The sequence below is a fragment of the Octopus bimaculoides genome, chromosome 4 (assembly GCF_046866305.1).
Source record: "Octopus bimaculoides isolate indiv1 chromosome 4, ASM4686630v1, whole genome shotgun sequence".
Lineage (NCBI taxonomy): Eukaryota > Metazoa > Mollusca > Cephalopoda > Octopoda > Octopodidae > Octopus > Octopus bimaculoides.
The window spans coordinates 95775357-95792079 of NC_142931.1; the positions used below are offsets into that span (position 1 = coordinate 95775357).

A 16723-nucleotide genomic window follows, 5' to 3' on the forward strand; every position below is an offset into this window, starting at 1 on the left:
TAAAATAATCAAAGTAGGAGATTTAGGAATTGCCAGGTAAAAGCTTTTATCCTCCTCTTATGTGTGTGTGTATGTGTTCAGACATGTTTTTTATATTGCTTTTTGAGGTTGGGTTCTTTTTATGCATGTGGATGAATTTTTTGGAGATTATTTTTATACATGAAGTATTTAAACTTTTAAAGGTTACCCACATAAGATCCAGATGAAAAAACAAAAGATCCATTTTTAAACAAATTTTTTTTTTGTTTACATACATGTCTTGTTCTAATAGTTAATTGTTATCATTTTATTCTGGTGAGCAGAGAAGTGAAAGACATAATTCTAAATTCCTTTTCATAACATATAATCTCAATAGTTATGCTGCTTTCCAGCTTGACCCTTGACAAATAATAGTAATTTGTCATGCAAGCAATGGTATGTTCCTGTAATGCCGAAGTAACTGTCAGTTCTAGTATATGGAAATAAAATAGTTGTTTCTCACAAATGGTCGTATATGTTGATTGCCATTTTAGTTAATATATATATTGACTTCATTTGCTCTTGTTTTAACTCTTTTCCTTCCCACCCATTACTGCCTCCTCAATGATAGCTGTGCATGTTTTTGTTTCCTTCCTTACCCTTCCCTGGTAATTCAAACCCTTTCCTTATCATCACCATTATCATCATCGCCGTTTAACGTCCGCTTTCCATGCTGTCATGGGTTGGATGGTTTGACTGAGGGCTGGCAAGCCAGAAGGCTGCACCAGGCTCCAATTCGATCTGGTAATGTTTCTACAGCTGGATGCCCTTCCTAACACCAACCACTCCGAGAGTGTAGTGGGTGCTTTTTACGTGCCACCGGCATGAGGGCCAGCCAGGCAGTACTGGCATCGGCCACACTTGAATGGTGTTCTTTATGTGCCACCAACATAGGAGCTAGTCAGGCAGCACTAGCAATGACCATGCTCAAATGTTGCTTTTTACGTGCCACTGGCACAGGACCAGTCAGGTGGAACTGGCAGCAACCACACTCGAATGGTGCTTTTTACGTGTCACCGGCACAGGACCAGTCAGGTAGTACTGTCATTGACTACACTAGAGTGGTGCTTTTTACATGCCACCGGCATGGGTGCCAATCAGCCACAACGACGACTTCACTTGCCTCAACAGGTCTTCGCAAGTGCAGTTTATTGCCCAATGGTTGGAGGGTACACTTAAATGTGCTGTTTATGCTGCACTGGCATAGGCCACAGTTATGGTCTCACTTGGCTTGCCAGGTTTTCTCAAGCACAGCATATCTCCAAAGGTCTTGGTCACTTGTCATCGCATCAGTGAGGACCAATGTTCAAATGTCATGCTTCACCATCTCATCCCATGTCTTCCTGGGTCTACCTCTTCCACAGGTTCCCTCAACTGCTAGGGTGTGACACTTTTCCACACAGCTGTCCCTATCCATAAGCAACACATGACCATACCAGCAAAGTCGTCTCTCTTGCACACCACATCTGATGCTTCTTATATCCAACTTTTTTCTCAAGGTGCTCACACTCTGTCGTGTATGCACACTGACATTACACAACCAGCAGAGCATACTAGCTTCATTCCTTGCAAGCTTACTCATGTCCTCAGCAATCATGGCCCATGTTTCACTGCCATGTAGCATCGCTGTTCGCACATATGTGTCATACAATCTACCTTTTACTCTGAGTGAGAGGCTCTTTGTCACCAGCAGAGGTAGGAGTTCTCTGAACTTTGCCCAGACTATTCCTTTTCTAGTAGCTACACTCTCAGAGCAACCGTTCCCGCTACTAACTCACTCACCTAGGTAACGGAAGCTATCAACTACTTGTAGTTTTTTTCCCTAGAATGTGACGGAAGCTGTTCTCTGCACATTTTCAGTGTTTATTGTCCCTGAGCATTTGCCACATACAAAAACTCTGTTCCAAGTTAACCTTCTTTTGATATTGCTGCACCTCTTATGTGTCCATAGCTTAAACTGGGTACATCTTATAGAGTTTCTACCTATGCCTTTTCTACAGATCAAGCAGATCTGCCTATGCCTTTTCCATCTACCTGAAGGGGTTTGAGGTTTTTGCTAAGGCCTTTCAATTCTAATCCTTGCTTCCACACCTGAAACTCCTCTAGTTCTGATAGTGACTCAGCTATTAGAGCAAGGTCATCAGCATAGAGAAGCTCCCAGGAGCATCCTGTCTTGAATTCCTCTGTTATGGCCTGGAGGACTATGATGAATAAGAGAGGGCTGAAGACTGAACCTTGGTGGACCCCATCCTCTAACCGGAGTTTTTCACTGTACTCGTTGCCAACCTCACCTTATTGACAGCATCCCTGTACATAGCTTGTACAGCTCTCACTAACCACTCATATATCCCTAGTTTCCCCATTCACAACCAGGTAAGGGATCCATGTCAACAAAAGCCAGGTACAGAGTTTTATCTTTGACTAGGTATTTCTCTTGCAGCTGTCTTACCAGAAATATAGCATCAGTGTTGCTTTTCCCTGGCACTAGCCCAAACTGCATCTCATCTAGACTGACTCTCTCCATGACTTTCATTACCTGATCAAACAACTTCATACCTCTGTAATTATTTGTATCTAATGCATCACCTTTACCTTTGTAGCAGTTGACTATGGTACTGCTACACCAGTCATTGGGTATGACTCCTTCATGTATCACCTGATTGACTATGTGGGTGACTAGACTATTGCTGACACCACCAGATATTTTGAGCATCTCTGCAGTGATTCCTGATGGGCCGGGGCTTTCCTTGTCTTCATACTCATAATTACTTTATCTACCATGGAACTATCAATTCGGATAGCTGGTCCCTCTGTTGGGTTGACATTTGGCAGACTCTCATTCATTCTCTTCATTTAGCAACCTTTCATTGTGGCATCTCTAAACTTCTCTCTTTGCAGCCTCATTAAATGCAAGTGAGCCATCATCCATGCAGACACATTTCTCTCCCAAGACATCATGATTCTCTCTCACACACTGTCTTGCAACACGAAACTCTTCAAGTCTTTGGTCCTCATGATGCAGAACATTGGCAAATTTTTTCTTATCTACTTCTGGCTAAGTAAACCTGTCTCCTAGCTTCCCTTCTGGCAATCTGATACAATTCCCTGCTACTGCCATTCTTTCATTGGAGTTGCCACCCACAAAGAGAATGTCCCTGTCATTCGTCAACAAGGTAGTGTGCAAGAGGGTGTCATAAAACTGGTCTTTCTGTTATTCAGGTAGCCCTGGTTGAGGGTCTACCTGATGAACATAGATAATGGTTGCTAAACCATGTTGCAGCACTAATCTAATCTTAAGTATTCTATCACAGACTCTGGGTATCTCGATTACCTTATGAACCCATTTCTCCGCAAGAAGTATACCCCTGCCCCTGACCCCATCAGTGTTCCCTGCCCAGAAAATCTTATACCTATGTTCTTTGCCTGTGAGGAACCTAGCAGAACTTCCTCTCCATCTTACTTTTTGGATTCAGCACAAATCTACATTTCTCCATTCAAGCATCTCAACAATCTCACCAGATCTACCTTTCAGTGTGCCAACCTGAGATATATTTGTATGTATGCTTATTGCAGTGTGAGTATAGACAAGTACAGATAGGAATATCCCATCGCTTGTCTACCAATGGTATGTTACTCCATGCTCCTATTAGGAATACTCTACATAAATGTAGCATATGCACTGGGGCTAAGAACCTCTCTCTTATGAACCTTTTGAAAATACACGCTGGACTAGTTCATCATACATACTAGCACTTAGTAATTGAAATGCACCCTAGAAATGAGCAGAGCAACAATAATATAGCACATTATCCACTAGCTTAAATTATAAATATAGACCATTATGTACAATTGGATAATTGAGTATAATATAATTTACTATAGCTAAACTACCTAAAACATCGTAATCCATAGATACCTACACCCCATAGTTGACACCCTTATCCAAACACAAATACTTCCATTTTGCATCTGCAACTGATATTACCTCTTCCCTTAGACCTAAATTGAGTACTATTCCAATACGGAATTAATTAATAAATAAATAAATAAATAGATTAATTAATTAATCAGCTAGAAATACTCGGGTTACCCTCCTTTAGCTATACACAGAATTACCGATAGCTGTATATATATATATATATATATATATATATATATGTATATATATATATATATATATATATCCATGTAAACATTTTCTTCAAATTACCCCTTTTTAATAAAAACACATAATTTAATAATTTAATACTATAAAACAGTACCACTCCTTTAATACCTTATATCTAATATTCTATATTTTACTTAGCACTGAATAACTATAAGTGAGCAAAACAAACAACCACTATTTGTCCCATCCAGTCCCTTTTGTCCCTATTCACAAAATCCTCCTTCTTCCTTCCGGCAACAACGAATCTCCTGTCCAGCTCCTATATTATGTTTAACTTTATACAGTAGATTCTCCCGATAGATAGATATAAGTTTTATATGTTTATGTTTTTATACGTTTATACTGTTTTATTTTTTATATGTTGTCCTTTAAGATCCTCTTCCCTTAGTCCTCTTGTTTTAGTTATCGCACTTACTCACTTATTTACTTGTTCTTAATTTTATTTTGCTCATTTACTTGCCCATAATGGCCATGGTCTATTTATTTATTTATTTGATTTGTTTTGTTTTATCGGTTAACCTTTAACGAACTGTAACCACACCATGGTTTTCAAAAATGTAGCTGACCAATCAAGTTGTAGGATTTACTATAACCCCCACCCCACTACACACAGGGATTCCAAGACTTGTTGATTGACAAAAAATAACGAACACTAACACTGCACTTTGGTCTCACCTGGTCCCTTACTCTCATTAGTACACTCATATTCCAAATTTTCCCATGATAGGTTCACCATCATAGGCTGCTTATGCCATACCATCTGTAACGTTGACCCTACTAGCTGGCACTTTACATATAAACTTTCACTTCTGTAACACAGACCATACCTTCAAATCCACCACTGTATTTCTATGTAAGCATAATGTGAATTTCTATGTAAACATAATGCGAACTACTGCCTAAATTCACCCTTCCTGAAAAAACTCCTCCTGAGAACGACTATATTCACCTATCCACAATTGGACGAAATAACATGGATCTTGGAATGCATCATAGGAAGTCTGTGGCTTATTCCCCTTTCTATATCCAAATAATTTTAATAAATTGTACTTCACTAACATCCTCATGTTTGCTCCTATTCTTTTTCTGCCCTTTCAAAAAGACAAACACACTGTACCTATTGTTAACTGTTTCTTATATGTATTAACCCTCCCAATCACTTAGACCCTCTGAAGAAGCCTAGAGGTACATGCATCATCCAAACTTTATCTGCCCATCCCTGCAGAACACTGAGGAGATGGAGATGGCATGGAGAACTTCGTTGCCTCTTGGCATAAATGGCTGTAAGGAACTAGAAGTACTGACAATCTGATTGTTTGCTCTTTTTTGTAATATTAGTACATGTGTGTGTAACACATAGTTATTAAATGTGTATGTATTCTTCTAATACTTTCCAATACTCTGGAATAAATAGACATACTAGAATGTCTACCGGCTGATGTATGTCGTTTTTGTATCCTCTCCATTATCTTATTTGCTATATATATGTATATTTGTTATGGGTATAATAATAATAATGAACACCCCGCCCATGTGATGAGTGGTATTTCTTAGTTGTTACAAATACTGTGGTGTCAAGCAGTCAGGATAGTCAGTCATAGATAGTTATGTCTTGCTTGTCTAACTATCAAGTCATTAAGAATGAAATGTCTAATTTTGAACTGAATGTTTATTTTATTTTATCTCAACAACAATTAATGCTGTTAACCAAAGTATGTACCTAAATTATCAACACAATTTTGCCATCTTATCAGAAGCTTATTTATGCCGGCAGTGAAGAATTCTGGAGAGCAAGAAGTGATGAAATCACAAAAGGCTGTTTTTGCATCTTCAGAGTTGAAGTTTTTTCCTTGCAAAAAGTTGACTAATGCCTGAAAAACATGTTAGTCAGTTGGTGCAAGGTCTGGTGAATATGATAGATGACAGAGTACTTCCAAGTTCAGTTCCTGTAACTTGAGTAGTGTTCTTTGTGCAATATGTGGTCAAGCATTGTCTTGCAAGAGAATTGGTTTGTCTCTATTGACCAATCTCGTTTGTTTAATTGCAAGTTCATTCATCATTTCATCCAGCTGGTTGATGTATACATCCGCTGTAATTGACTTACCAGGTCTCATAAAGCTGCATGGATGACACCAGTGCTGGACCACCAAACAGACACCATTAGCCTTTTTTTCATGAATATTCTTTTTTAGATTCTGTTTTGGCACCTTGTCTCTATCCAACCACTGTGCAGAATGCTTGCTATTGTTGAAAAGAATCCATTTTTCATTACATGTAACAATACGATCCAAAAATAGTTCGCTTTTATGCTGTGACAGCAAAGAACAGCAGGTTTCAAGATGATGTGTCATTTGATGTTCATTCAGTTCATGTGGTTTCCACTTGTCCAGCTTCTTTACCTTGCTGATGTTTGAGATGGTCCAATACAGTTGGAATTGAAACATCACACTTTGCTGCTAACTTAGGTGTAGTTTGAGATGTATCCATTTCCGCTAGTTTCCACCTTGGTCTCAGGTTTACCACAGGGCTAATTTTCAAGAGTAAAGTCACCCAACTGGAACTTCTTAAACCATTGACATACGGTGTGCTCATTTATCACATCTTCACCAAACACTTCATTGATGTTTCGAGCTGTCTGGGATGCATTGGTTCCATGACAGAACTCATATTCATAAACAACATGAATGTTTGATCTATCCATGGGTTCACAAAAATTGATTTACAAGTGAAACCAGTGCGAAATAGGCAGAAAAGAAATCAAGTGTGTACTAAAATACAGTACAAACAGGACAAAAATCAGGAAACAAACTCACATTTTGCATGTGAAGGTCTACACCTGACGAAAAACTGTCCATTTAAGAAAGTGGAATGTTTCCATTGTGGGAAAATTAGACACATAAAAGCACACTGTAAAACCAAATTGACAAAATGTTGGAACAGTATGTTGTCAAAAGAAAATGGTAATGTGACTAAGAAGAAATTCGTAAATGTGAAAATTGAAAATATAAGATTAAAAATGCAGTTTGACACTGGAAGTGATATTACCATTGTGAATGAAGAAACTTGGAAGTATATCAGTAAGCCAATATTAAGTAAGTCAACAAAAGTAGCACAGTGTTATGGGTAAAAGATTGTATTTTGTTGGTGAATTTGTGTATAATGTGACATTTCGTGACCAAATAAAAATGGCAAAAGTATGTTAAGAAATTCAGTTAATCTATTTAGCACAGAGTGGATGGAGCTATTCAAATTGTGGAATATGCCCATAGGTGTTTTGTGTGGGAATATAGTCGGTTCAGTCGAAGGTTCGAATGCGGCTGAGGGATTGAAATGAAAACTTAAAACATTTATTTCTAGATGTTTTCTTGGGTGAGCTGGGCTGCTGCATGAAAACGAAGGCAAAAATTTTAGTAAAACAAAGTGCAACACCTGTATTTAAGCCAAAATATAATGTACCATTTGCAGCACTAGAACAGGTAAATAAGGAACTTGAAAGACTTGAAATCCTAAGAATAATCGAAAAGAGGGACTACTCAGATTGGGCAGCACCTACGGTCTATGTATAAAAGAAAAAAGTTAAGAGTTTGTACAGATTTTTCAATGGGGTTGAATGATTGCTTAATCTCACATAACTACCCATTGCCAAGTCCTGAGGAAGTGTTTGCAGAATTGAATGAAGGAAAATTCTCAAAATTAGACCTCTCAGAGGTATATTTACAAATCCATGTAGAAGAAGAACGCTCACACTTATCAGCCACTGATACACACCTTGGTTTATTTAAATTTAAGCAGCTTCCCTTCAGTGTGAAAGTGATCCCTTCCATATTTCAAGAAGTAATGGATACAATTCTGGCAGGCAGAGATTTTGCTATCGCCTATTTAGACTATATAGTCTAATAAAAAGCAAATCATACGAACAATATGTAGAACACATAAAAAGGTAGTTGAAAGAGTAAGAGAATTAGAGAATACAGTTTTAAGTTACGTGAAGAAAAATGCAAGTTCTTTCTGAAAAATTTAAATACTTGAGCCAGATAATAGACAAAAACAGACAGAAACTGGATTCATCTAGAGCAACTGCGATAAAAAATATGCCCACACCAAATAATGAGACTATGCTACAAGCATTCTTAGGATTAGTAAATTACTACCAAATTTATATTTCCAATATACACAATATAAGGGCTCCACTCAATGAAGGCATTTGCTGAATGCTCCACTCAATAGAAGGCATTTGATGAATTAAAAACATTGGATATTATATAAAGCTGGATATTATAATGGCTACAGGTGCAAGCGATTATAGTGTAGGAGCAGTGCTTCCGCACAAATAGCTCATGCATCATGATCATTATTACCAGCAGAAGGGAACTATAGTCAAATAGAAAAGCAAGCATTAGCAATCATATTCAGTGTAAAAAAAAAAATCCATAGATTTATTCATGGAAGAAGTTTCTGTCTACAAATGGATCATCACCCACTACTGTCAATATGCAGTTCTAAAAAAGGAATATCTACACACACAGCAAATAGACTACAGTGATAGGGCACCACATTATTGAATTATGATTACAAAATGGAATATTAAAATTAAAAGGAGAAATTAAAAAAATGTAATGTGAAAAGTGGTATGCAAATTACCAGTAACACTAGAAGACAAAACAAAATGTGGAAAAAGACAAATTCATAACAGAAATGAAAAGAATACTGTGGACAGGAAAAGTAAATAGGAACAGGATTGGTATAAAACAAAACCAAGATGTGAACCTATACTCAATTTGTGATGGTGTACTGATGTATGCACAGGAAGTAGTAATACCTGAAACACCCCAAAAGAAAATGTTGAGGCAATTCCATGTTGGACATCCTGGTATTTCGAGGATGAAAGTTTTTGTGTGTAGCTACATATACTGGGCAAAAATTGATAGAGAAATCGAAAATTTAGTGAAAAGCTGCAGAGTTGAGCCCTAGTGGCAAAATTACCAACAATAAAAGGTGAAACTTGGCCAAAAGTAGATGTTCCATGGTTGAGACTACACATCGATTTCGCTGGTCCTTTGAATGGTTCATACTACTTAATGGTAGTAGATAGTTTCTCTAAATGGCCAGAAATTTCTAAGTGTAAAAAGCCATCCCACTTGACTACAACAAACTTTCTGCATGAGCTGCTTGCGAGATTTGGCATCTCAGATACTATATTATCTGACAATGGAACGCAATTTGTGTCTTTTGAATTTAAAAAGTTTTGTAAAACATTCACTGTAGAACATGTAACTATGGCACCATACCATCCCTGATCTAACGGACAAGCAGAATGCTTTGTTGATACATTCAAGCGACCCCTAAGAAAGTTAAATAAGGAAGTCATGGATGAGGTAGCTCTACAGCAATTCTTAAGAGTATACTGTGTGACACCAAATCCAAATACACCAGCAGGTATGTAACCAGTGGAGCGGATGTTTGTAAGGAAAATAAAATCAATCTTTGACAAATTACTACCTGATAAGAAAAGAAAAATTGCAATGGATAATACAACAAGATACTTCAGAATTGGTGAAAATGTATTTGTTAGTGCATATAAGAACAGAAAACAAAGTTGGGAAGATGGCATGATTACCAAACACATAGGAAAAATGTTATACTTGGTAAAAGAAAGAAAAGGAGTATACAAGAGGCACATGAATCAACTAAAAAAAAGATCTGTTGACAGCGAACCCAAGAAAATGAAAGAACCAATGGAACAGTTATATGATACTTTTCAAGTACCAACGCCATTCCAAATAATTGAACCCAGACACACAATCGAAAGAAAAAGAAAATGTACACAGTTCCTAGAAGTGAATACTAAATGAAAAAAATATAAAATTTTTAGATGTACGAAGAAAAACAAACTCAAAAAAGGGAGGTAGGGTGATGTAAAAATTATTACACTCCCTAAGAAAAAAAATCTTAAAAGGGCAGATGTTATGGGGATAATAATAATAATGGAACACCTCCTCCTACGTGACAAGTGGTATGTGGTAGTTGTTACAAATACTGTGATGTCGAGCAGTGGGGTAATCAGTCATAGATGGTCATGTCTTACTTGTCTAACTATACTGCTATACCAGAGTGGACATTATAACAGTCCAACACTGGATTACAACAATATTCTTTTATTCTTTTACTTGTTCCAATCATTTGACTGCAACCATGCTGAAGCACTGCCCTAAAGGGTTTTAGTCAAAGAAATCGCCCCCAAGACTTATTCTCTGTAAGCCCAGTACTCGTTCTATTGGTCTCATTTGCTGAACTGCTAAGTTACGGGGATGTAAACACATCAGTATTGGTTGTCAAGCGATGGCAGGTGGACAAACACAGACACACATACATAAATACATACACATACACACGCATATATATATATATATATATATATGCACATACACTACAAGCTTCCTTCAGTTTCCATCTACCAAATCCATTCACAAGGCTTTGGTCAGCCCAAGGGTATAGCAGAAGATACTTGCTGAAGGTGCCACGCAGAGGAAGTGAACCTGGAACCATGTCATTGGGAAGCAAACTCCTTACCACACAGTCACACCTGCACTCATATATATATATATATATATATATATATATATATATATATATATATATACACACATACATATATATATATATATATATATATATATATAGATTGGCTCTTGTGCGGGTGGCACATAAGATGTACCATCCTGAGCGTGACTGTTGCCAGTACCGCCTGACTGGCCTTGTAGGGTTTTCGAGCGAGATCGTTGCCAGTGCCCCTGGACTGGCTCTTGTGCGGGTGGCACATAAAAGACACCATTTCGAGCGTGGCCGTTTTCGTGCGGGTGACACGTAAAAGCACCCACTACACTCTCTGAGTGGTTGGCGTTAGGAACGGCATCCAGCTGTAGAAACTCTGCCAAATTAGATTGGAGCCTGGTGTAGCCATCCGGTTGCACCAGTCCTCAGTCAAATCGTCCAACCCATGCTAGCATGGAAAGCGGACGTTAAACGATGATGATGATGATGATGATATACACTTTTCTACTCTAGGCACAAGGCCCAAAATTTTTTGGGGAGGGGGCAGTCGATTAGATTGACTCCAGTATGCAACTGGTACTTAATTTATCAACCCTGAAAGGATGAAAGGCAAAGTCGAACTCAGTGGAATTTGAACTCAGAACATAATGACAGACGAAATACCACTAAGCATTTCGCCTGGCATGCTAACGTTTCTGCCAGCTCGCCACCTTATATATATAAGTTAATAAACTGTATGGATTTGGAAGACCTGCCATGAGTGTCACCTCAGGAAATCTGGAGAAAATCCATCAGGTTGTGCCTGAGAATCATCAACAACATTGAGAATCAATCAATGACATTGCTGATGTTGTTGGTTTGTCATATGGGTCCATGCAGGCTATCCTAACATCTAAATTGAATATGCCAAATTTGTCTCTGCCGAGTTTGTGTCCCGCCTGCTGACCATTGAGCAGAAAGAACATTGCTTCAAAATTTGTCGAGATCTCTATCAGCATGCGACCGATGACCCATATTTCATGTCAAGTATCATCAGCAGTGATGAGAGTTGGATCTATGGGTATGACTCTGAGGCAAAGCAGCAGTTGTCACAATGAAAAAGGCCTTCAACTCCATATCTGACGAAGGCAAGACAGAGTTGCATGCTCAATCAAGAGCATGCTCTTCGTTTGTTTTGACATCCATGGTATTGTGCATTGAGAATTCATCTCCCAATGCCAGACCATTAATTGAGAGTTCTTCTACAATGTTTTGAAGCTTTTGAGAGAGGGTATTCAGCAAAAGAAACCAGATATATGGAGTGTGAAGAATTGGATTCTTCACGACAACAATGCACCCTATCATTGAGCACTCTTCACTCTTGAGTTTCTTGCCAAAAGCAACATGATATCTCTTCTGCACCTGCTCTATTTGCCAGATTTAGCACCTGCAGATTTCCATCTGTTCTTCAAAGTGAAAATGTTGCTCAAAGGTTGCCATTTTAACACCGTTGTTGAGATCCAGAGCAAATCGCAGGTTGTCTTATGGAAAACAACTTCCAGACAAGATTCTGGGACTGGTGTATTGCTGCACAAGGTGACTATTTTGAAGGAGATGATGTTAAAACTTGGGTAAATGAGTTATTTTTTATTAAACATACTAGTCTGGGAACTCTTTTATATCACCTCGTATCTTCTAAGGCTGGGAAATTTATGGAAGAATTCCTAGTTCTGTGAGCTGGGTAGTGGTACTATTGCTGAAGAACCAAATAAATAAAGGGAATATTATCAATAATTTCCGGTGCATAACTTTACTGAATGCAGAGTTTTAAGATTTTGGCCAAGTTAGTAGCAAAGAGGTTGAGGTTTGTTGTCAGTAGTATAATTAGGAAAGCACAGACTTGTGTGATTCTGTGCCAGATATATTCACAACTACCTCTGCCTCATATGATACATTCAAGAGAGGTAGCAAATCTAACTTTTGTGGGATCGGATATGATTAATTTGGATTAATCAAATATTCCTTTTCAGAAGTAGGATAATTCAATACATAGTGGTAGCTGCTCAGTTGTCATACTAAAATTGCCACATTCTAGAACCGTTTTTAATTGCACAGTTGGTTTGCCTAGAGTGTTCTCTATCATTTCTTCACTCTGAATTAAAACTCATGAAGGGAAACTTTATCTTAATCCTTTTGAGATTAATAGTACCAGTTCAAGGCAGAACCATTAGAGAATTGAACAGGATTCCTTGCAGTTTCTGCTTTAGCTCTTTGCATTTGCATGGTACTACCTGCAGTTTGGATGGATCAATGGGTGAATGTGTGGAGTTATTTATTTGTTCTAAAAAGGGACATATAATTAAGATAGTAATTGCTTTATTTTAAACTAACAGGAAGTCATCTTCATCATCATCATCATTTGAGATCCATTTTCCATGCTGGCACAGATTGGATGGTTTGACCAGTGCTGGTAAGGCCAGGGGCTGCACCAGGCTCCATTGTCTGTTCTGGCACAGTTCTTACAGCTGGCTGCCCTTTCTAATGCCAACCACTTTATTGAGTGTACTGGATACTTTTTATGTGGCACCGGCACTGGTGCTTCTACATGGCACTGACATGGGTGCACTAGCACAAGTGAATTTTACACAGAACTGACACAGGTGCATTTCATATGTCACCAGCATGGGTGCATTTTACATGCATTATATGTGGAACTGAAGTGGGTGCTTTTTATATGACACCAGCACTTGCGAGCTTGTAAGACAAGGACATCTTGGCTGAGAGAGGGAGGGTGGTATAGTTGTAGAAGAAATATCTATATGTATAGATAGCTACAATTTTACTTAGTTTCACATGTCTTCTCAAGCACAGCAAATCAACAGAAGTCTCAGTCCTTGTCATTACCTCTGTTAGGCCCAACATCTGAAGATCATTTCCCACCACTTTATGCCACATCTTCCTGAGTCTGCCTCTTCTACTGCTTCCTTCCACAATTAGAGATTGGCACTTTTTTGCATAGCTGTTTTTATCCAAGCTCAAGCTAGTCTTGCAGAATAGTAGAGCGACAATTATCTCTGCCTTCGCCCCACAAGCAGGCTTACCAACAGAAGGACCACTTTAATGATATTTTTCTGCAGTCCACCTCAAAGACAAGTGACAATGATCTCATCTTTGTGGCTTGGGATTTCAATGGGCATGTCAAACGGCAGCCTGATATCTTCCATGGTGTCCATGAATTGGTCCCTGAAACGAAGTGGGTACAAGGCTACTGGAATTCTGTGATGCAAATAGCCTATTGATCTGCAACACTAACTTCAGGAAGCTAGCCAGACACCTGATAACCTACCAATTGGGTAACTGTGCTAGCCAGATCAATTACATTCTCATTAGACAGCAGGATGCATGGTTGCTCTTAAATACAACGACTCTCCTTGGTGAAGAATGTACCCCCCAGCACAGGCTAGTCATTAGTGATTTTAGACTCCAGGCCAGAAGGGTGCCAAGAAGCAGACCAGTCTGGAAAAAAGGATTTGGAAGTTTAAAGACCCTTCATATGGTCAGAGATTTAGGGACATGCTGAGAAATTTGATGAAAGGGAGGAGGAGCTACAGACTTGTGAGGAGAGTCTGCCAAATGTTGGTCCAATTGAGGGAACCAGCTACCCAAATCAACAGTTCCTTGGTAGATAAAGCAATTTAGGATATGAAGACAGGGAAAGCCCCCAGTCCTTAAGGAATCACTGCTGAGATGCATAAAATATCTGGCGATGTGGGTTATCAGGTATAAATCAAGTGGGTCACGAAGGAGTCATACCCAATGAATGGTGTAGCAGCACCATAGTCAACTGCTACAAAGGTAAAGGTGATGCCTCAGATAGAAATAATTACAGACGTATCAAATTGTTGGATCAGGTGATGAAAGTTACAGAGAGAGTTAGCCTAGATGAGCTGCAGTTCAGTTTTGTGCCAGGGAGAAGCACCATTGATACTATATTTCTGGTAAGATAGCTGTAGGAGAAATACCTAGCCAAAGATAAACCTCTGTACTTGGCCCTGATCCCTTATCTGGTGGTCAATGCGGAAACTAGGGATAGATGAGTGGTTGGTGAAAGCTGTACAATGATAATGACAATTTTACAGTGGGGTCCTAAGTGCAATATACAAAATGGGCTGAGGAAAACATGCAGTTTAATGCTGGAAAATTTCAAGCACTGTGCCATCAGCTCATAAATGCACCACATCCTGCATATACAGAATTCAGAGTCACAGACAATGAGAAATATGAAGATCACTATGTGTAATGATGCATCATTTCATATGTATATTACCAAGCTGGCAACATGTGTAGACAATTGGTGGGATGGATACCAAGTTCCTTCTGGACAAGAGACCAAGAAAGTGTAACAGTGCAGCTGATAAATGGCAGGGAGAGGCCATAAAAACTACAACTTTACTCCCTGGAGTGAAGATGTGAGAGATAAGTAATAATCTACATATGGAAAATCCTGGAAGGGCAAGTACCTAACTTTTGCATCAGGTGTTATGCATATGCCTGAACTGAATGCCATTGTGTTGTCCTAAAAGTACTATCCACACAATCTAAAGTCAAGGCCTGGTACTGCAATAGCTTAGGGTTCAAAAGCTCACACCTTTTTAATGCCAAAAAAATTAAGAAACAAGCACAATGTGAATGTATTCAGAAAGGAACTGGACATTCTCCTATCTATGATACCAGATGAACCAATGTCTTTGCATGAAGTACAGATGAGAGCAGTGGTATCAAACGTCCTCATACACCAAATGAGCCAACAGCAAGAGTAAAAAGTACATGCACAAGTGGTGATATGAAATCCTACCACCATGAAGAAGCAGCCAAATAAGAAAGCTGTGGAGAATGTAGAAAATTGCAGTGATACTCTACCAGGACTGAAACCACATGACAAAAGAAATATATCCTTTATCATTTATCTTTTACTTGTTTCAGTCATTTGACTGCAGCCCTGCTGGAGCACCACCTTGAAGGATTTTAGTCAAACAAATTGATCCTAGTACTTATCCCTAAAGGGAGATGGCCCTGCTCCATATGTAGAAAAGGTGGAGGTAGAAATTCTATATTCTGTACCCAGCGCAAGCATTAAGAGATGCAATAGCATCTGAGGAAGGTTAACAAAGAAGTAATCTTTGTGCATGCAGATGTCCAGGTACAATAAACATTAAGAATGTACAAGAAACAAACTTCCTCAAATGTCTGGGGATGGCAGAGAGGGGATCTTTAGAAGTAGTAGACAGCTTCTGTTACTTTGGTGACCAAGTTATCAGTGGAGGAAGATACTCTGAAAACGTAGGTGCTAGAATAAGAACCAGCTAGGCAAAGTTCAGAAAGCTGTTAACTTTTTTGGTAACAAAAGGCCTCTCTCTCTGAGTGAAAGGCAGATTATATATATATATGATGCCTGTGTATGGACAGATATGCTATATGGTGAAACATGTCCTGTGTCTGAAGAAGATATGCAAAGGCTTGAAAGAAATGAAGTCAGCATGCTCTGCTGGATGTGCAATGTCAGTTTTGCATGTAACAACAGAGCATAAATGTTTTACGAGAAAATTTGTGTATAAGAGCATCTGATTTAGTGTACAAGATAGAAGACTGTGTTCATATGGTCATATGTACAAAGAAATGCTGATCTCCAATTGAGGAGGGAACCTGCAGAAAAGGTAGCCCCAGGAGAACGTGGAACAAAGTGATGAGAAATGATCTTGAGATGATGAACCTCAGAGGAGATGATAAGGGATCGTGATGTCTGGCAGTTTGAGAAAACATGTCAAGCTAAGTAAAATTGTGGTCATATATACAGACATATTCTTTATAGACATGCCCCCACCCCCACAATCTGTCCACTGTCAAAATGTTTCCACAACTTTTCTTCCCAACACTCCTTTCCACTTCCCTCCTCCCATGATCACCACCTGTTGCAGGTCTCTCCACTCTTCCTTATGTACCTACATG

The 16723-nt window shown here is 38.8% G+C and overlaps 1 protein-coding gene across 16 annotated transcripts in view; it reads left to right on the plus strand.

Moving 5' to 3' along the window:
• LOC106872580 (uncharacterized) overlaps window positions 1-16723 on the plus strand; it is a 248572-nt gene that overhangs the window by 61325 nt on the left and 170524 nt on the right. For all 16 annotated transcript variants that reach the window (XR_016241608.1, XR_016241606.1, XR_016241609.1 and 13 more), the window contains one exon: window positions 1-36. This exon is cut by the window's left edge and continues 65 nt beyond it. Coding sequence is in view for 12 of the 16 variants with exons in the window: in XM_052967277.2 (XP_052823237.1) it covers window positions 1-36 (36 nt within the window). In the remaining 4 variants the exon portion in view is untranslated. The remainder of the gene's footprint in view (window positions 37-16723) is intronic.